Source organism: Brassica oleracea, chromosome C4 (genome assembly GCF_000695525.1).
Source record: "Brassica oleracea var. oleracea cultivar TO1000 chromosome C4, BOL, whole genome shotgun sequence".
NCBI lineage: Eukaryota > Viridiplantae > Streptophyta > Magnoliopsida > Brassicales > Brassicaceae > Brassica > Brassica oleracea.
The window spans coordinates 34176935-34199090 of record NC_027751.1 but is presented as its reverse complement, the minus strand read 5'-3'; the positions used below and the strand labels follow the sequence as shown (position 1 = coordinate 34199090).

General features: G+C 36.0%; 4 protein-coding genes across 4 annotated transcripts; 1 reads left to right on the top strand and 3 right to left on the bottom strand.

Annotated features, from left to right (window-relative positions):
- Positions 1-1486: 1486 nt before the first annotated feature.
- LOC106341848 (serine/threonine-protein kinase At3g07070) lies at positions 1487-3545 on the bottom strand. The gene is made up of 5 exons (XM_013780575.1): positions 3111-3545; positions 2742-2932; positions 2458-2647; positions 1931-2331; positions 1487-1820 (listed from the first exon to the last, which is right to left on the bottom strand). The coding sequence occupies exons 1-5, from the start codon at positions 3202-3204 to the stop codon at positions 1542-1544; spliced, it is 1155 nt and encodes a 384-aa protein (XP_013636029.1). The 5' UTR covers positions 3205-3545; the 3' UTR covers positions 1487-1541.
- Positions 3546-8040: 4495 nt separating this feature from the next.
- On the bottom strand, positions 8041-9230 carry LOC106341851 (uncharacterized protein At4g13200, chloroplastic). The gene is made up of 3 exons (XM_013780577.1): positions 8955-9230; positions 8601-8755; positions 8041-8456 (listed from the first exon to the last, which is right to left on the bottom strand). Exons 1-3 carry the CDS (start codon positions 9148-9150, stop codon positions 8202-8204), a joined length of 606 nt encoding a protein of 201 aa, XP_013636031.1. The 5' UTR covers positions 9151-9230; the 3' UTR covers positions 8041-8201.
- A 3550-nt stretch (positions 9231-12780) lies between these two features.
- On the top strand, positions 12781-18125 carry LOC106341847 (putative pectate lyase 14). Its single transcript, XM_013780574.1, has 7 exons — positions 12781-12919; positions 13027-13089; positions 13192-13248; positions 16394-17036; positions 17382-17485; positions 17567-17705; positions 17782-18125. The coding sequence occupies exons 1-7, from the start codon at positions 12843-12845 to the stop codon at positions 18001-18003; spliced, it is 1305 nt and encodes a 434-aa protein (XP_013636028.1). The 5' UTR covers positions 12781-12842; the 3' UTR covers positions 18004-18125.
- Positions 18126-18853: 728 nt separating this feature from the next.
- LOC106341846 (probable chlorophyll(ide) b reductase NYC1, chloroplastic) lies at positions 18854-21464 on the bottom strand. Its single transcript, XM_013780573.1, has 10 exons — positions 20936-21464; positions 20702-20780; positions 20472-20607; positions 20327-20401; positions 20050-20245; positions 19891-19959; positions 19674-19813; positions 19467-19589; positions 19192-19384; positions 18854-19108 (listed from the first exon to the last, which is right to left on the bottom strand). The coding sequence occupies exons 1-10, from the start codon at positions 21233-21235 to the stop codon at positions 18920-18922; spliced, it is 1500 nt and encodes a 499-aa protein (XP_013636027.1). The 5' UTR covers positions 21236-21464; the 3' UTR covers positions 18854-18919.
- Positions 21465-22156: the final 692 nt, after the last annotated feature.

Sequence of the window (22156 nt, the reverse complement as noted above, 5' to 3'; positions counted from 1 at the left end):
AACCTCACTTAATCAACACGTGACATACAATTTATCTTTGGTAATGTTGGACTATGTAAATTAGGTCAATGTATGTTAAAACCAAATTTCAAAAGTTCATGTATTGAATTTAAATTTTTTATTAGTTGATGTATGTTTTCGCATATGTAAAGTGTTTATGTATTGATCGGGACCGTTGACCCCTGTTGATGTAGGAATTGGCCAATTTCATGTTACCGGTTAACGAAAACTTTTATTCTGTAACGTTTGACTAACGGAAATTAGGTCAATCTATGTTAAAACCCAATTTTGTAAGTTCATGTATAGAAAATTGAATTTTATACTAGTTGATATATGTTTTCGCACATGTAACGTGTTTATGTACTGATCGGGACCGTTAGTCCTTGTTGACGTATGAATTGACTGATTTCCCCGTTGTCATATGCGTTGTGATAACCATTGTTCTAGATATGGGGAGACAGATGAATATGTATCTTATGGTATTTTTGAATGCTCACATGCTTTACAAGCATGAGACTTATCATCTACACCATCCCATCTGTATATTTTTCGAGTTTTGAGTGTTTATACTAATTTAAATCATCTCTTGTGGCTGGAGAACGATATTAAAAATTTAGAGTTAGATAAAATCCTTATCTGTAGATAATTAAAAATTTGGAATCAAATTATTCGGAGGAAACGACAAAGATCCTCTAGATCTGATCAGAAATATGGAAGGAAAGTGTTAAGCTGGTTTTCAGCAAAATCACCAGCCATTATAGAGGTGCAACAACCGCATCCAATAGTTTCACAAGTAGTATGCTTGCATAATATTTGTAAGGTTGATGGTTCATTGACTGATACATCACATTATAGTGGATGCCAATAGGTTTGGAGGGACACATCAGGCCAACTACAGCTTATGGGTACAAGAACCAAAGAAGACGAGTGTCCTCTCTGCACTCGGAGCGGAAAGCATGGGCAAGGGAAAAGCATGTTACGATATTCAACATATCAGCATTTTGGATAGAAGTGAAAGGACTTGATTGCGAGGAATGAGACATTCATGCATGGCTAACCTTTTCAGAGAACTGAAAGAGTTTAGGATCACTACGACGAATTTTTTAATCCTTAAATATTTCCTACATACCACGGGAAAAAAATGTAACTAATGGTTCTTTAGCTATTATAACTGCAAGATCTTCTCATATAGATTTTTTTTATGTTAGTTTTTCTATTCCGATTTAAATTTTTATACCATCTCTTGTTTGAATAATATAATAGTCTTTAATCTATAAAAAATATCAGATTAAATAGTGTCATTTTATTTAGCGTTTCAAATTTCATCAAAATGTCATATTCTAAGGAAAAATATTCAATTTTAATTTATTTTGGTAAAACTCTATATATGTCATGGCTTAATCGGCCAAAAAAACATGGCTTGAATATTTAACTATACAATAATAAATAAATAAATAAATGAAAAGAAAATAAATAAGTTTCGAAACGATTTGTAAAAGTCTTTATAGTAGCAAGTTCACATCTCTTTGTCTTGGAGGTGACTAATATTGAAGCAGGTCCTCCACTGTTTTAATTTTAGCAGACGAAGGTTGAAATTTCAGGACGCTACCGGTGAAACCAGATGATGAATCGGTTTCTGTGCTCATAAAACTTAAGGCGGTAACGACATCGCTGATTAATGGTCGAACTATTGGTTCTTCATGCAGACACATTGCCGCTACTGCTATAGCTTGGTTTAGACTTTTTTCCGGGAACTCGCCTCGAAGGAGTGGATCAGCTAGCTCCGGGAATCTATTTGGTTTTCTGAAAATCGGTTGTGCCTAAACCACGGTTATAAATACGTAAGTTAAATGAACCTCAAGAAATGCTAACCGGTCAGGTTTGTATGAATGCTAAGAATGTATATCTGTAGAAGTGAAAAGAGTGTTACCCAAGTAATAAGATTTTGTTCATGACTCGGTCTCGTTGTGTCAATAACACGTTTACCGGTTATGAGTTCCAACAACACGACTCCAAAACTATACACATCAGATTTAACCGTTAGGTGACCGGTTTTCTGATACTCAGGAGCACAATAACCGTAGGTTCCCGTAACTCGGGAAGATGCATTTTGTGTGTCACCAACCGAACCAAGTTTTGCCAAACCAAAATCTGATAGTTTTACATCGAAATCTCTGTTGAGCAATACATTCGACGATTTAAAATCTCGATATATCACCGGAGGGTTTGCCTTTTCGTGGAGATACTCAAGCCCTTTTGCAGCTCCTAAGACTATCCTTAACCGAGTGTTCCAATCCAATGGTTGTTGTCCCGGTGCAACATCTGGTTTAACTAGATCATAAAGCCAGTCAATTATACATAGAAGTTTCAGATGTAATACCTAAATCGCAGGTTCAATCCGATTTCAATAAATACAGCAAACAAAATAAAACGGTTAAGGGATTGACGAGAACATACCGAGGAGATGATCTTCAAGGGAACCAAGAGGCATAAACTCATAAACAAGAAGTCTTTGGTCTCCGTCAAGGCAATATCCAATAAGATCAACAAGGTTGGGATGATTAAGAGTACTTAACGCAGAGATCTCTAGCAGAAACTCTCTGTTCCCTTGTAATCTATTTTTATCAAGTTGCTTCACAGCCACCACCTAAATTCAACAATCAACAATGTATAAGAGACTCTTGTCTTTGTTTCTTCAGACAAAGTTCTCTTGTCAATAAAACAGCTCTCTGTTTTTTTACCTGTCCGGTTTTCTCCAGCTTCCCTTTGTAAACTCTACCGAATCCTCCTTCTCCAATCAAGAACTCTTGCTTGAAACTATTTGTAGCAGCCGCTAATTCACGGAATGTGTAACTCTTTGCCTCAATATTGATTGGTGATTCTTTGCTAATTGCCACTGATTCCCATGAAGTTATTTGTCCCCGATCATTCCCTGTTCACAGATTTAGAAAATTATAAAGTGAACCTGAATGAGCTTTTGTAATCATTTTTGAACTCTTTCATTTTAAAGACTTTAAAGACTTAAAACCAATCTTTAAAAATAAAGAAGACAAAAAGAAACCACGAAACGAGCGGACTCATTAAGGGGCATTTTTATCACGAGAGCTTACACTGAGGGTTCTGTTGTTCATAAGCAGCAACCATGGATGAGCCTTCATTCTCCCTACTTTTGCTGTGCGTGGATGACCCCAAGAAACAACTCATTTCTACAAAGTTTAAAACCTAAGCTAGTTCTTTGTTTTGTAGTTTTCCGAGGTCAGAGGATCACTAGTTTATTCCTATAAACTTCCATTGTTCCATTGCGTAACTATCCTTGGGGTCTATCTCGCTTGCTGCTGATGGGTTTTACAAGAAAAAATACAAGAACAATCAATACTTGAAACAGGTTATTAATCCTCTCGTTTATTTAGTTCTGCAGATTTTCGTAGATTGGGTTTCGTTATTAGATGATTTTAAGAAGGAAAATTGTTTTTATGATGAAGCAAGAACGACAAAGACAACCTCAGGACACGATGTGAGAAGGCTGTTTTCTGTTATAAAACCGCCTTGTACCTTCCCTTGGTTGAAGAAGTTAATAAAACAGAACATCTTTGGTGGGATTTTCTAAAAATAAATTATGATTGTTTTTACCAGATCCGAATTTGCTGACATATCCTTTTAGATTTTTCGTGTTCTTTTTGTACGTATTTTCTGAACGACATCAGACAGATGCAATAAATAATTCGACCAACTACAAAAAAGTTGGCTTTATTAGCTGTCGAGATCAGAACTGCTGCTAATTTGGTTTTTGAATGTTTCATGAGAATCAAACAAGCCTATTCTACCTCGTTGGTGCATGAAAACAGTAAACACATATTTCATTTCTCCTAATCTGTTAATTTCATTACACTTGGAGCGTATAACAAGAACACAGATAGAAAAACTGGGCTGAATTACCAAAACAAAGATGCATAACTAAATGTATATTTCTTGGAACGAAGGTTAAGCAAGTGACACCAGTAAGGTTAAGCAGGTTGAGGCTTTACATCCTTGATGGATGCCTTCTCCTGGTTGAAGCAGGTTGAGGCGTTACATCCTTGATGGATGCCTTCTCCTGGTTGAAGCATGCTATGTAGCTACGCAGGGGCTCGGCCCGATGCTGAGAACTTCATAAAGGTCACCAGCTGTCTTTTCTAGATTCATGCTATTCGCAAACTGCTACACAAACTGGTCGGCCAGGATTGCGAAGGAATGTATCGATCTGTTTGGCATGTTGATGTACCATTGTAAGGCGGGCCTGGTCAGAGTCGAGACAAAACCCTTGCACATCGTGGCTTCCCTGAGTTCCTTCTGGATCGCTATAGTAAGCATTCATTGCTTGCACAGAGCCACATGATTGTCTGGGTCATTGGTGCCGTCATAAATTCAATGTTAGGGAAGGAGAATTTCCTTGGCATCTGTATTAAGGTGATCTCATCCACGAAGGGTGCCATCATAAGAATCATGAGCACTTCGTCGGATTGGAGGAGCGACACCCGGGAGCCTCTCAGTCGTCGATTGAATGGCTTCGATCTTCTTGGAGAAGACCTGCTCGAGATAGGCCGTCATCACTGATTTTTTGCATGGTTGTATGAGTTCATTCTATAGCATTGAATTCTTCCATCGGTGGTGGAGCATGTCGGCTGGAATTGCCTCCTTCAGTCACAGTTCCCAGAGATTGCATGGGTCGAACCCAGGTGTGGAACCGTGGCTGCTTGTTTCTTGTCATATGAAGAGGTGAATTCTCTTCTCGAAAGATTAAGTTTTCAGCTTGAAGTTGTGAAAGATTTTCCACGCTATTCTCCAACAGCTTGGAGTGCTCGTTCATCGTGTCCTTCAAAACTTGAACCTTCGAGAGGAGTTCGGAATCATCTGTAGAAGCGTTGTTCTCCCAAGTTCTATGTAACTCGGTAACTTGGCTTTGCAAGGCTTCAATCCGAGCTTGCAATTCAATTTCGACTGGGGTGGCTGAAAACTGCTCGTTATGCTCATTTTGCGTCATCTTCACTTAGTTTGGATTACCCCCTCCTTCTAGAGCCAAACTGTTAGCATAAATCTGTGAAGGTGCGTTTGTGGCACTACGGAACGTATGAGCAAGTAAAGAAAAGCATGAAAAGAGATCACAAGTGGTGTTTTATTGATCTTTAGAGCAGGAACTTCAACGATTGGTGTATAAACTCTAGTTCTAATATTTTATGTGTATTATGGTTGATCCCTTTTTCTATGGTTTAGGTTCTCCTTATAAATAGGTAGGGATGTCAATTGGACGGGCTGGGTCGATTTGGGCGTGTCCAGATGGGCTTATTTTCTCTGGACATTTTTGGTTGAATCCCGAATAGGACCATAACCAAATAAGACCATGACCAGTTGGGCTGCCCATGGGGTCCGGACGTCAATTTAATGTAAAAACTCTAATTTTCAATTTAAAAGATGTACAAATTCTAAATTTCATATATAAAGATACTTTAAGTCTTTTTTTTTTGTCACTAAAGATACTTAAAGTCTAAACTTAAACTTAAACTTAAACTCAATGTTTTACAAAAGGTACTTAAACTTAAACTCCATAGTTTAGAAAAATACTTAAAGTCTTAAACTTAAACTTAAACTTAAACTCCATGTTTTATAAAAGGTACTTAAACTTTCATGCTTCATTCCTTCACTTAATCTCACTTCCTTCTCTTCTTTCTTCCACTTTCTTCTTCAACTTCACCTTCCTTCTCTTCTTCTTCTTCTTCTTCTTCTTCTTCTTCTTCTTCTTCTTCTTCTTCTTCTTCTTCTTCTTCTTCTTCTTCTTCTTCTTCTTCTTCTTCTTCTTCTTCTTCTTCTTCTTCTTCTTCTTCTTCTTCTTCTTCTTCTTCTTCTTCTTCTTCTTCTTCTTCTTCTTCTTCTTCTTCTTCTTCTTCTTCTTCTTCTTCTTCTTCTTCTTCTTCTTCTTCTTCTTCTTCTTCTTCATCATCATCTTCAGAATCACCTAACATGAGAAAAACATGTAAGCAAAATCATCACAAACAAATCAATCCACAAGTAAACATGCAAGCAAATCAGTATAAAACTCACAGCAGCCAAGTGAAGAGACATATAAACAATGCAGTCGAGTAAAGAGACATATAAACATTTCAGTATAAAATCAGAAAACTTACTCGTCACTTCAAACCCATGCAGCCAATTTCTTCCACAAATGAGAGCTTGTACATTTGATGGAAGAAGTCGGCTCCTATACTTGCTAAGAACACAACTTCCAGCACTGAATGACGACTCAGAAGACACGGTTGTAATGGGAATTGAAAGAACATCACACGCCATGCGGGACAGCTCTTTAAACCGTGTTGCATTGTTTCTCCAATATCTCAAGACATCTAGAGTCTTAAAGACAGCCATATCTAAAACTGGTTCAGCTAAGTACACATCTAAAGCTGATTTTCTTGTTCCCGCATTTTGAGAAAAGAATGCATAAAACTCCTGCATTATGAACATAAAAACAGTAAGAGCACACCAAGTACTAAAACTCATGCATTATGAACATAAAAACTGTAAGAACACACGAACTACTTACCCCATATCCAACTGGCATACTGTTCACCAATGTGGTTTCTGAAGTGCTTGCAGTAGTGCTCTTAAAATCCTTCTTATAAACTCCATACAATTTTTTTTATCTTCTTTCGGATATGATCGACTTTCGCCTTGCTTGTTAATGGATCTAAGGTGTCATAACAATATTCCATGGCAGCAAACTTTAACCTTGGATCCAACACCGCAACAATAGAAAGAATGTCACTGTATTCTTCCCAGTGTCTAAATCCCTAAATCGAGAGAGAGAGACTACAACAAACCTGAAACAAACCAGCTAGATAGAGAAGAAGATGAAGTGAAAAAACGGAAGGGGATGAAGTGAAGAAGCTTGAGTTACGAGAGTGAAGAAGATGAAGCTCAAAATCGATTTCTCTCGATTATGATTTTAATTATGATTTTTCCCCAAATGGCCAAATATATTAACCCTAGATATTTTTAAGATTTGGGCCACCCAGTGTCCATGTGATTTTGCCCATTTGGGATACGAGTGTATTTGGACGTCGTCCATTTGGACAAAATATTTTTTGGACAGATTTAGACGTGTCCATATTAGTCCAAATTAATTTGGACATGGGTTACCCATGGACAGCTCGCCCATTTGACTCCCTTTGAAAATAAAGAAGAATCTCCTATAGTGGAAATCTTCTATTTTACCCGGAGACTTCCATTTTACCTGGAGACAAGTCAACTATAGTGAAAATAAGGAAGAATCTCCTATAGTCGGCAATTAGGTTAGAGATGGGATTTGATCCCTCATCAACTTTAACGATGGACTCGACCTATTCACTTTGATGAGTTTGATGTCCAATAAAGATAAAAGAAAAGCACTGTACGGAAAAGAAAGTCGGCAAACAGACACAAATGACCTATTTGCTCTAGTCTAAATACCTTAGAAAATCTAAGAAGACATGAGTATTACATATTAAACATGACAAGAATAGAACAATACGTTGTTTCGTTTACTAGGCTTATTGCCACTTTTATAGTAGAATAATCGTCTTCCAACGACCTAGGTTTTGTTATACCAATCTCAATACATTCTTGTAATCGTTGAATTATATTTGGAATACAAGTCCTTCAAATAAGCCATCATCAAATTTTTGCTATATTTACATACCCCGAATTCAGATTCAGCAAACACTTGCTTACCTCCTTCCTTGTATTTGAACTGCTCAGTCCTGCGAAATCCATTACAAGAGTTCTTAAATTCTATGATTATAACATTATCTCAAGGGATACAATAAAAGCTTGTAGACACTTTTCTTGTCTACCGAAACACTTTGTGACACCCTGCTTCTTTAACCTTGTGGGGCTGAGCTTTGATTGAATCCCAGCACTAGCAGGGATTATAGAGCGGCTGAGTGATGGGTGGAGTGTTCCAGTCTCCTGTCTTTCAAGAACTCGAACATCAACCATTGCTTTTTCATGTAGAAAATTCTCAACTTTGCAATTCATTTTGTTACTTGCCCTTTTACAAATCCACATAATTAATATCAAGGTTATTTATTCTCAAACATCATTTTTAAGTACATATATCAACGAAGATGTTCTCAACCGTTTCAAACAAGTCTGCTACTATTACCAAATCATGAGATTGGCCAAGGAACAATCGCTTAGACACTGTCTTCGTCGCTAGAACTCGAGCTATCCATATCGTCCCCTGTTGAAGATCCGGAGAAACCAGACAGCTTCTCATCATTTCTTAAAGCCTTGCTTTCGACGATCGAGGTAGGGGTTACAACAGAGGCAACAACACCAGCAGCCGGCTTTGGGTTTGGGTTTGTGGATTCCGGTACGAGTCCTTGTGCCTCCATGGTTTCTCTAGCTGCTCTTTCCTTAGCTTTCTTGGCTCTTTCAAGTACCTCTCCCTGTGAATGCATATCAAAATATCTATCAACAATCAAGGGTCTTTTTTTGGTAAATGTACAGTTGTTTAGACTTTAATGTATTTGTCCTTGACACGAGGAGATTCATGGACAAGAGTAACGCAAGGAAAAAGAGAGTTGAAGTACCTGAATCTCTTGAACTTGCTTCTGTTGCTCAGCTTGAAACCTTCCAATGTTACCCAAAACTTCGCCAACAGTGGACTCAATTCGCTCGTTGATAACCTCAGCTAGTGCCTTTCCCAAAAAGAAAGCATCCAACACATTTCTGTTTTCGTTTTCACCTTTACCCAAAAGAAAACTTTTTATTTTTATTTTATCGCCAACAGTACTTTCTTGATAGTACAAGAAAATAATCTTCAATACTTTGGAATCTTATTGATATGCTAGAGCTGTCAAAATTCCAATCTTTATATTATGAAGATAAACCCTAAAGATCATGATTGCAGAAAGAAAGCTAAAAAAATCAAAACAGGTTCTCACCAGAACCTGTACCTCCCTTCCCTTTGCTGCAGCAATTGCACTTTAAAGAGGTTCTTCGAACCCCACCACTTAGTCGTGTCCCGCTAAACTCAAAATTGGAACGAGGATTGCGGAAAACGAAGCAAACCCGAGAAGGTTGATGATAGGCATTGGAGAGAGAGGACGAAGAAGAAACTGGAATCGCGTAGTTGCTCATCTCTCGCTCGCTCAAGTCTCAACCCTTCCAAGCTCCGTTTGGTTCTCTCTCGTCGTCGTCGTCTAAGGATGTCTAACAAGATCTGGATTCGAGTTAAACTGGGCCTATAAGGCCCAAACAAGAACGTGACATCAATTAATACAAAGTACAAAAAAGGGGAAAATCTCATAAAATTCTTTGAAAGTGCACTTACTTACTCATACGTTTTTCAACTAACACTTTTAAATTTCAACGTGAAATTTATACCATAAATTTTTTTAACCTGACTTACTTATTCATCGAGTAAAAACTACAAATTGTGCAAGTAAAATGATGATGTATCGGTTTTTTTCCCAAAAATAATTATTTCACTAATAAAATAGACAAAAATTTAGAAAATTTAAAAAAATCAGAACATTAAATAAAAATTCAGAAAACTAACTAAAATTTACAAAAATTAGAAAATTTAAAAATTCAAAATGTTTTTTTTTAATTACAAGATTATTTCTTAAGAAAACTAACATATTATCGTTGACAATAACAGTTTAAAACATATCTTTAATAACGATGATCATTTCTCACATAATCATTAATAATGACAGTTTTGACATATATCTAATGATAGTTTCGACCATCATCGTAGAAAATGACAATAGATATGTCAATAGCCATGTTTTGGACAATCATCGTTTAAAACGGTAGATTTGTCAATAATGATATTTTGACAAATAACACATGTTTTGACAAATAATCTTCTAATTTTTGGAAATTTCCTGATTTTTATTTAATTTTTTGAATTTTATTCAATTTTCAGATTTTTAATTTAAGTTTTTTGATTTTTAATTTAATTTTCTGAATTTTTATTTAATGTTTATTTATTTTATTAATTAAATAATTATATTTTGCAAAAAAAAAAATTACACATCAGCGTTTTTACCTGTACAACTGGTCAGTTTTTTTCTTGATGAACAACAGTTGCCTCTTAGAACCACTAAAGCATTCCGGCAAGCCCATGTAGATACCTTCACCTCCTTCCTCATCTATGCTCAAAACCGACTGTACTGTTATCTTGGTATAAATAAAGGAACTTTGGAGCCAAATATAACCGAAGACCTTTGCGGATTGACCACATGACAAGAAGCATCACCATACAGTTTTAGACAATTTAAAATCTCACCGGCCTCCTCTGCAGTTGCTTTACACATCAGCAAACTAAGCAGACCATTTGTGCATTTTAGATTCACCTTTCAATCAATAAAAAGCATACATATGTATTTTCAGTCAAAGAGTGTTCTTTGAGTTGTTCTTTAGTTTCCAAGTGTGAGATACATTAGAAGGCTATAGAGCTCGTGGTTCATACGTTCATTGAGTGATTCAGGAGCTTTGAAGATCGCAGGTTGAGAGAGTCAATAAAACTCACGAATTGGAAGAGTCAATCATCAACTATCCATCATCGATCATCATCTTCTATCCATCAAACCATTCCATCCTTTATCTCTTTAGTTTTTGTTAATTATTTTATCATTCATAATAAACTCATTGTTCTTCCTTTATTTCAGGTTATCTTGGATGTGAAGGGACAATAGTTCATCCATCAACCACCTCTATCTCTACCGATTTCCCGACCCACGCCATTTCACCGACCATCTCATCATCCTAGCTTACTCTTGCCACCCTTCTCGTTTGGTGTAAGCGAACTTGCTGCAGAGTTACGGCGATTAGGCACTGCTTTCACGGTTTGAGCCTTTCTCTTCCAAGATGGAGGCCTACGACGAGACAGTTTCCCCACTCTGCTATCACCGGCAGGAGGATCAAATGATGTTCCAACTTGAAAAGACGTAGAGACAGCAGAGTCAGAGCATCCCACCATAGCAGAGAAAGCTGAATCTGATTCTTTATCCTCATAATGAAACTGAGTTTGTATTGGTAATGACTGAGCAACTCTTGGGATTTTAGATAGCTTCTCAACTGAGTCATTTTTAGGATATGAGAAGACATGTCCCTTGCCCTTATCCAAGTCAGAAGTGAGTCTAGTAAGAGTTGCCACATGCAATTTTCCTTGATCAGCAAGTGATTGTTTCACTAGCAAGATGCTTGCCTGGCGTTCTGCATCATCAGTGTGAAACATATAGCATATCCATCATCTGTTCCTGTGGAGGTAGCTCAGGAAAGATCTGAGGGAAGCCTGGAGGGCCATCAGTAAGAGCGTTCTTCTGGCTACTTTCCAACTTATCAGATAAGGAAATATGCGTAACCTCAAGCCTCGGATCAGACTCCTTCAAAATCTTGCAGCCCTTCATGAGAAGTGGACACTTCAGTTTCTCATGTGTGAGGCAGAGGCAGTGAAAACAACGCTTATGGATACGCTCATACTCGAACTCGATGTTGACCGTAACTCCTTTTTTTAACAGCAAGTTTACGAGAAGCTTTGTCGGTTTTTATGTGTCAAAAGATACCAGAGCTTGAATGTAGTCTTTTGTATGGGAGATCTTTGGATCATAGGCAATCTCCACTATTGTGCCCGTCTCCTTGGCCAAAGCATACATAGTGCCAAAGTAAAGAAGTTAATTGGAATATGTCTAATACGAATCCACACATCCATATAACGGAGGATGTCTTTAGGAAGATCCAGAGTCCAGCAAACAAGAGCCATAGCCCAATGATTATAGGACTAAGGTATGTCATTAAGGACAGTCTGAAGGTCTTCTTCACGCTGCAATATGAACTGGAACTTATCTTGAGAGAGAGAAATACCATGTACTCTCCCATACACACCCTGAATTTCGGTTTACCCAGAAGGGTTAACAGTTCTTCTTCATCACCTGGCGACATTGATTTGAGGCTTTGATGCAAAGAATCAGCCATAGGAACACACGGAGAGAAACAAAGCACTGGTAAAAGCCGGCGGGGATCGTGAGTTTTGGGAAGAAGGTCAAAGCAGATCAAAGAGAATTTTCTCTTTGCAATAATACATAAAAATATCATCAAAGAAAGGAAGGAAGCCAATCAGTGGCAAGAAAAGGTAAGAAAATTTGATTAGGAGAAAATCTTGGGGAGCAAGAAAGGAAAGTAGCGGAGGAGAAGAAGTCAAGAAAATATACTTTCTAAAACAATTTTAAATACTGTAGCAAAATGCCGACATGAGGATCCATTCTAGGTGTGGGAAAGAGGTTTAAAAAGGTAATAAGGAGTACACCGGAACTCGCCCAAAGTAAAGAGAAACTGATATAAAAAATTCTCTGATAATTTAACTGTAAATCAATCATATAACATAAAAGTTAAATAACATATTTTAAATATTATGAATGGTGACCTGCGGAGTTGGCCCGTAAAACTGTTTAGCTATGCGAGGTAGACTTGGACATATATATACAAATCGCAATCCGCTGCGGATCAATCCGCACGGCCCTGTAAGAAAATTGAACGTGCTACGGATTGGACTATTTGGATGCGGGTTGCCCGTGTGACATCTCTAAGCGAGGTAGAACCGTAGAAGACGCCGTTAAAAAGAACCGCGTCACCATCAAAAACAATTCTTAACGACGCGTCAAAATATAATATAATTAACAGACTTACATAGTTCCTTCACAACCTATATATATATATATATATATATATAAATACTCTCATCACCCCTCTGATCTCTTTCATTCTAGATATATTTCTCTCTCCCGTTTCACAGAGAAGATAAAAAGCTTAAGCAATAGCCAACAATGGTGATCGCAAGAACATTGTCTTCAGTCTCTGCAACTCTGATCGTAATTCTAACACTCTTTGTCCATGTAAATGGGTAAGTTAGAGATTCCTAAATTTCGATGTGATCTTGGATTTTGTGTCTATCACTCCCATAGAAATTCTTATGTTTATGTTTTGTCTTTTTGTATCATTACAATGTAGAGTTCAAGATACAAAGGAGTTGAAACCTGATCAGAGCTCAAGAAATACATCAATGACTGATTAGTGAGTTCTCACTTCATTTTTTGGGCGTAGATTTAATTCCGCTGTTCAGATTGGATCTATTATATTAAAGAAGTCGCTTTGCATGCTCTGTTTTTTTCTCAGTGAATGGCATGAACACGCCGTAAAAGATCCAGAAGAAATAGCAGCCATGGTCGATATGTGAGTCTCTCTCTCAGTAGTTAGTATAATATATATACTAGAGTTTATCCCGCACATAGTGCGGGTATATTTTCATTTTATAAATATTTAATTTTAATATTATTATATAAATTTAAATATACAATTTATATTTTAGTGTTTAGTATTTTATAACTTTTTAATTTTATTGTTTAAGTTTCTTATTATTTTATTAATATAGGGGTTTGTTTTATACATTTTACCTTTTTTATTACATTTTCGAGTTTTCATAATTTGAAATCATCAAATAAAAAATATTCTTCNNNAAATTTGAACCCGTTTTAGTGGTAGATGATAATTTATTTAAATGAAAGCATTATATTATTTAATTACGAAATTAATTAAACAAATATTAAATAAAAATTATTTAAAAATTTAGTAGGATTTTGTTAGATTTTTCTCAACAGATTTTGTTATAACTGAAAATAAAATTCAAATCTATAGTTAAAATTAATTTATTATTAATATTCCTATTAATTATTATATCATATTATGTGATTAATGAAATGGTCCTAGTAGACTTCTAAATAGTAGATAAAAATGGTACTTCTCTTTTAATAGAGAAGATATATACAAAAGTGGAGAAGAAAACACCTTTTTAGATATATTTCGTATTAGTAACGTTTCAGATAGTCTTTTTTCTTTTTTGGAACTACACGTTTCAGATAGTCAAACGAGGTGATGCTTTAACTTAAACTTATGTGTAGGCCACAAGAAAAAAGAACAATATTCATAGTTTCCTTTGACTAGTAGTTAGTTAAATTTTCTAGTGTAGTGTGTTATACAACGATTAACCGGAGTTCTTAGAGTGGGGTTCTTAGCGGAAGTTAAGAAACTTTCTTAACTTTTAAATAAAAAAGCTAAGAACCGGTTTTGAAAGTTTTTATTTAAGAATCGGTTCTTAGATTTTTTAGTTAAAAGTTAAGAAACAATTTCTTAATTTCCGTTAAGAACTTCATCCTAAGAACCCGGGTTAATAATGCTCTTAGGTATATAACATATGAAAATTTCCTCACCATGAAAAATTTCCTCATTATAGTGAGGCATAATTTCCTTTGACTACTCGAACATATGTGTAGGCCAAAAGAAAATATTCATAATTTCATAACAGGAGATACTATTTTTAAGTTTCTGTGTATTGAGGAAAATATAAATAAACATGTGAAACCCTTCTGACAGAAGAACAGCAATTTTATTGAATAAAGCCACACACCGTGATTCCCATTTATAACTCACTATTCCCTCCTAAGATCCACCGACGCCCCTTGTATTAATGTTTGCATACATGCATGTGTAATTAATATATATATAATGTCTTATTTTAATAGAGTTAGTACACAACATTATATTAATTTTAACGTAAATTAGAAAATAATAGTAATGAGGATGGGTGTTTTATATTATCTTTTATTTTTGTAAAAGTGAGGATCAAGGGGTTTAAACTATTTTAGTGTGAGTAGAAGAGGCACATTATTATTCACGATAATTTTGACAAAATACAGTTTTTTTTATTAATGAACGCAATATATCACTTTAACACGTCAAAAACGTTATTCGGTTGCAAATCTCTTAAATATCACATAAAACAAATTTAAGATAAAATAACAGATAAAAATTCTAGAAATCTTTAATTAAAAGATAAAATGACTAAATTATTCCAAACCCTGAACACTTACCATAATCTATCTCTAAATACTAAACTTTAAAACTTAATCAGTTAACTCAAACTTCAATATAAAATGAAAGTATGCTTTTAACTTTAATTAATGTTCTGTTGTGAAATTTTCATTTGTGTGCTATTTTTGTAAAAATGTGTTTTAATACAATACTATGATATTTATCTTCAATTTTATATACCATTAAGAACATTTATCGAATTTTCACTTTTTTTGAAATAATTGTACTATATACTTTAGACATTGCTAAAATATAATAGAACATGAGAGATCAGTAATTCACTAAAACCAGCTTTGTATTTTATATGATGATTCTGCCAAAAAAAACTTCATCTAACATCAACTTTTATGCTATTAGATATTTTAATTAATTATTCTGACATTTATCTCATATGCTAGTCAAATCTTAACTGAAATAGCGATATATTAGATTAATTAAATGTATTATGTAATAAAATTATGCAGGTTTTTATTAAATAGATGTCACATGAAAAAAAAAAAAAATGCTAAGATAAAATATGTGCCCCTATAAAAAAGTTAGGTACCCCTAAATTATTAATTGGGAAGTAAAAATTATTCTTAGGTGTTGATAAATTTACCTTTTCAATATATTTTATTTTTTTCATATAGAAAATGTGACTATATATATATATATATGTTAGAGTAAATATTTACTCTAAATTCAGTTTTTACTCTCTTTTGAGTTTTTTTTTGTCAATTAAGTGAAAAAGTTTTCAGCTACTTTACTGTAAATTTTTCCTTCACCTTTTATTTTATTTTGTCAGCTGCCCATTTAAAAATTTTTCTTCCACTTTGAAGAAGTGAGAAATTTCACTCCATTTAAAAAAAAAAAAAAAATTCCTCTCTTTTTCACTTCATTTTTCACCAATTATTCTGTTACTAACGAGTCACACTCTGAATCTGGTACCATAGGTTTTGCATTTAGTATTGCTCAAATAAAAAAAAGGTTCTGCACTTAGTCACGGAATGATATAGACAAGTGACCAAAACGTTTCAGTATGGGATCGTATCCCATGAAATATAAGAGTATTCCTTATGCTAGACGACATTTAATCACCCACGTGGACCCACCTCAGCAGTACATAAGTTAAATACAGTACAATATTGCTTACTTCTATTCGTGTCTCCCCTAGCTTGACTTTGTACACTGTCTATAGTAGTAAATTAGTAACCATGTCGGTCTCATGAACGAGTAATAAATCGAAGTAGTTGCATCATACTAAAAAACAAATGATACACATATGTTACAAATAATAACGAGATAGAAATGGGTGCTCCGTGGTCTTGGGGTAATACGTTATCCATCTCAAAATTGTACAATAAACATCTGTTGAAGATCGCAAAGAGAAAATCATGGCTCAATTTGATAAATCCGTAACTTTCACTCTCTTTTAATTTAACTAAATTATATTTCGTGAGAGAACCTGCAGGAAGATACGAAACAGTACAGAACGTAGGAGGTTAGGCTACTTCTCCTGCTCAACCGGAAACCCAATCGACGATTGTTGGCGTTGTGATAAAAAATGGCATCGCCAGAGAAAGCGTCTAGCGAGTTGCGCCATAGGATTCGGACGTAACGCCGTCGGAGGCCGAGACGGACGTTTCTACGTCGTCACAGACCCATCGGATCATGATCCGGTTAAACCTAAACCCGGTACGCTCCGGTACGCAGTGATACAAGACCGACCGCTATGGATCGTCTTCAAACGCGACATGGTCATCACCCTAAGTCAAGAGCTCATCATGAATAGCTTCAAAACGATCGATGGTCGCGGCGTGAACGTGCACATCGCTGGTGGAGCATGTATTACGATTCAGTACGTGACGAACATCATCATTCACGGGATTAACATTCACGACTGTAAGCGTACTGGTAACGCCATGGTTAGAAGCTCGGAGACGCATTATGGTTGGAGAACGATGGCGGATGGCGATGGGATCTCGATTTTTGGGTCGAGCCATATTTGGATCGATCATAATTCTATGTCGAACTGTGCTGATGGTTTGATCGATGCAATTATGGGATCTACTGCTATTACCATTTCGAATAACTATTTCACTCACCACAACGAGGTTAGGTTATTTCTTTAATTCTTGTGGCTTACGTTACTAAATTATTGGATTTAACTGAAATCTTAGGACACATGCTGGTAGTTATATGGCCGCCCTAGGAATGTTTACAACATAACTACCTGAACTTTTCATACAGAACTATAAGGATTATTAGCTTTATTCACAATTTGTTTTCTTCTGCTTCTGATTAGCAGATGAGCTGTGCCAAAAATGGTAGCACCTTCCTTCATCTAGTGTTTTTGGCATTTTCTTTTGATGAATATGCAAAGAACCCTAGAAATACAGATCAAGAAAGTTTATTTCGCGGTACATTCAAAAGCTGACAAAAGATGCATGATAATGCAGGCTATTTTGTTGGGGCATACCGATTCCTACACCAGAGACAAAATGATGCAAGTGACCATTGCATATAATCATTTTGGGGAGGGTCTTATACAGAGAATGCCAAGGTTTTTCATCTTTGATTTCCTCCTATTGGTTAATTGGTATCAGAATTTTGTAGAGTTCTTGAATCTTTGGTGCTATTTCAGGTGCAGGCATGGATACTTCCATGTGGTAAACAACGATTACACTCACTGGGAAATGTATGCAATCGGTGGAAGTGCAAACCCTACAATCAACAGTCAAGGAAATCGATTCCTTGCCCCAGGAAACCGTTTTGCTAAAGAGGTATTTTATAAATCCCGTTTGGATCAACTTTTTTCTAATCTTGAAAAGTAGACATATTGATATATTTTTGGAGCAGGTGACAAAGAGGGTAGGTGCAGGGAAAGGAGAATGGAACCAGTGGAACTGGAGATCACAAGGAGACTTATTGCTCAATGGTGCTTACTTCACTTCATCTGGAGCTGGAGCTTCTTCAAGCTACGCTAGAGCCTCTAGTTTGGCTGCTAAATCATCTTCCCTTGTAGGTATGCTTACCTATAGCTCTGGTGCCCTGAAATGCAGGATCGGTACGCCTTGTTAATCATTCGTATAACTTTGGAACAAAAGCTGAACACATAGAAACGATATGAAATGGGAAAGAACAAAGAAAAAGAACTCGTTTTTTTTCACTCCCATGTTTTGACTCCACGTTGTAGTATAGTACAATGCTTTCATTCTTCTATAAATAGACTGCTTAAGATCAGAAAATTACTACTTTTTGTATGCTTTCATTTATTTGGGGACTTATAGGATTAAATCAAATCGGATAGAGTGGTTTTGTAATGGAACAGATCGCCTCTCTCTACCAAGCGAGGATTACAAACATCAAAACTAACAGAACTCTGTACTACTACATAGATTGCATTCTTAAAAATGGAGTTTCGGGCCCACTTCGTTTTAGTTAGCGCTGTATAAAGCTGATCTATTTGTCAGGTTGTTTTCTTGTAACTGCCTTATAATTGAAGGCAAAGGAGCTTCAACGCCTGAACCAAACCTTCGTCCATAGGACTCTTTATCCCTTTCAAAACCTCCAAAATTTAGTACCCTGCCTCCATTGTTGCCTCCTCCAAAAACAGCGAGTTTAATCAGTGAAAGTAAAATGTACAAACTCATTGTTCTGTCCGCTCTTTTCCCGTTTCTTCCCATCAGTATCTCCAAGAGAAGGATCCAAAACGCATAGACATCGGTTCTTGGATTGGACTTCTTCATCTTGTGGATTTCTGCTCGTAGTAGCTGTTTGTGCGATATTACCCAACATTTTCAAATCATAGAAATCAACCTTCGACACAAGCAACAAGTTCAGCCATAAACAGACGATTTTAATATTTCTTTCCGTAGCTTAACAGATTGGTTGTGTTCTGTTACATATGGTTTTAGACATAACATGTACGTTTACATTTTAAAACACATCCCATAAAGGATTGGTTTTGTTAAAACAAATGTGTGGAGGAGTGTGGTCATGTGCCTGGGAAAGAGCTAGGAGTGGTGCTTGATAAGATTATAAAGGCACAAACAACAGAAAGAGAGAAAACAGAGACCCAAGTATTCTCTGTATACATCTCCATCGCGTCTGTCAACGAGAACCTCGTCCTGTTCTCTGCCCAGTTCCTTAGTCTGTCTGCTTCCGCTGCATATAACGCCCGTCCCTGCAAGCAAAAGACCAATTTATTTGCGTAAGCGCAGGCTAAATTAAAGTTATTGATAGAGTTAGCCCTTCTTATTTACTTACTTGGTCATCGAACCACCTGCTTCTCCTGAGCCACGACGTGACAATGGCAAGCAATATCCTTGGAGGAGTTAGATAATTGACTGATTTTCCTGAACCTTTCACAACACGCATTCGTGGTACTAGCGTTCTAGCCACTGTCTCCGGAAGCTCGCATATTATGTTAAACATCTGCTTGTTTTTAATACTCGAACCACTGCCACAAATAAGATGTGATAATAAAATAATTGATTCATTATTTAAAGAGAGAGATGTTTTGCGTCTATGCGAGTGCATACCTAAGAAGAAGTTCTGTTAAAACCATGCCAGGGGAAGCAGTGTGCAGGCCAACTTTTGTTTTTTGAGATTCTTTCACAATAGAGCTATGAAATTGCCTTAGTCCACATTTTGTTGACCCATATCTACAAGAGATGGTAAAACACTCAGAAATTCGAATCCATTTATCTATTTAAATAAAGAACGGTATCAGTGCTTTGAATACTTACACGGCCGTGAGAGGAGTGCTAGAACCCCCTGAACCAGCGCCATCCATGTTAAAGATGTGCCCACCGTTGTTTTGTCTACTCATCACCTCCATCGCCCCTCGTGTGCATAGAATCGATCCAATCAAATTTGTGGAAACAATCTGCAACATTTCAAATATTAGACCAACAAAACTCCACACCAAAGCTACAATCTACAAGGTTCATGAAGGATTCTTGCCTGTCTGATATCTTCTTCAGTGAAATCGAGCAGTGGTCTAAACCCTTTGTTAGTACCAGCATTGTTGATCTGTCCAAAGAATAAAGACAATAATGAGAAATATGATATAAGAGAGAAAATATTTATACAAAAAACGGTACAAATGAAAGATGTTTTTACCCATATGTTGATGGAACCAAGCTCTTTCACAGCAAAATTCGACAATTTCTCAACGTCCTCGGGTTTACAAACATCACATGCAATACCAACTACCTTAGCATCAGCCAGTTTCTTTCTAGCTGATTCGCTGGCGTTACTCATGATCTCTTTGAGGTTTTGTTCAAGCTCTTTGACAGTCATATCAACGGATTCAGAACTAATTGCACAAAAAAAGAAGCAAAATTAAAACATAAGACTAAAAGAAAAATTCCTTATGTTTTATATTAAGCTATACTACCTGCGAGATGTAACGATCACTCTATCTCCAGAGAGAAGAAACTCTCTAGCTAGAGCTTTTCCTAGTCCCCTCGTGCTAAAACACAGACACATTAGCACCATAGAAAACAAAAAAAAAGGAATGTAACATAAAGCAAAGAAATTACCTTCCGGTTATAACAACATTGCGTGGACCGGCTCGGTAATGGTCTTCCAAAACCATGTTAGCACCAGTCATGGTTCCAATGATAACTCCACCAAGCCAGCTATACCAAACCAATGAGTTCATCGAACTATCTCCACCTTTTTCATTACAATATATACACACAACTGTCTCAGACCAAAATTTAAAATCTTTCAAAAAAAATATTTTAAAATGTTTTTTTTTAACACTTACCTGACAATTGAAACCCAATCAAGAGAATAGCTCCAGTGCTTGTCATCGTCACAATGTATCTCGCAATTTGAACAGCAATCTGCAGATAAACAATCAATAGAAACCCAAAATTTAAATACACATATTTTTTAGACATGTTGTACCAACAACTTTTTTTTTTGTACGAACAAATTTTCTATTATGTAAGAACAAAAGAAATAAAATTCAGAAAAAGGAAGAAGCTTTAAGACATACCGAAGAGAAAACCATCTCTAATTTTTCAATCTTCTGATTATACTCATCCTTAGTTAAGAACCCTAACTTACTAACACCTAATACACCAGATTTAAGAGAACTCCACAACCCATTTCCCTTCAGTTTCTCACGCTTTCTCCGCCTCTCGACCTTTTTCTCCCCTGAATCACCCTCACACCGATGCACATAAACCCTATTGTATCTACAGTTCAATCTTGACCCGACCCGTTGATGATCCATGAATCCGAGGCGGTGTTCCAGACATCGTGGGTATACTTGAAGCTTCGTTATAGTAGTCATAGCTAAATCAGAGAGTGAGAAGAGGAGTTTTAAAATCTCATGCAAAATATCATACAAGAGAAGAAGATAAAAGAAAGATATATCTTTTCTTGTGGGCAACACAAAAGATTAGATATTTTAATCTTCGTAATTGTCGAAGAAGTTAAATATAGATCGGAGAAGGAAAGAGATGAGGACGAAGAAAGGAGGTGGTGGAAAGAGAGAAAGAAAGAAGGAAGGAAGAGAAGTGTGATGACCACACGTTACGGCAACCTCATCTGGTTTGCCCAACAATGACACGTGCCACTTGTTTTCGTTTGCCGCTTAACATGTTACGATATTTTCTTCTTTTAATGGGACAAAGGAATGGAAAAAAATGGAAAAATTACCGAATATGATTCACAATTTGATTTCAAATGCAAAAGTAAACTCAAACTTGAATCAAATGCAAAAATAACCTAAAAGGCTATTGAAATTACAACCAGTTCCTTGTGAATAAACAAAAAAAACGAAATTTTTTTATGTTTCTAATCTTTGTAAGTCGTCTATAAAGTCGTCTGGACTAATTCTACTTAGAAATAATTTAAAAATTTTGTAAAAAATATTTTGATAAGTGAAAAATTGAAATCATGTAATTAACATATGTTTTAAGAGATATAAATTAAGATATAACAAAAGTTAATTGTTTTCAACATAGATGAGTGAAAGTAGTGAGTCATGATATTTTTAGGGTTAGCTTTTGGAATGCATAAATGTTTTTTTGAAAACTTTAAAATTTACCTAAGTGTGTTTATTTCTGTGTATAGTAAACACTATTTAAGTATAACTACGGCTTTATAACGTGGTTAGTTAAATTTAGTCAATTTAGTTTAGGGGTTAAATTTAAAGTCTGGGACGACTTACTAGTAAGTCCTCTGATGTACAGTATTCAACAGACGACTT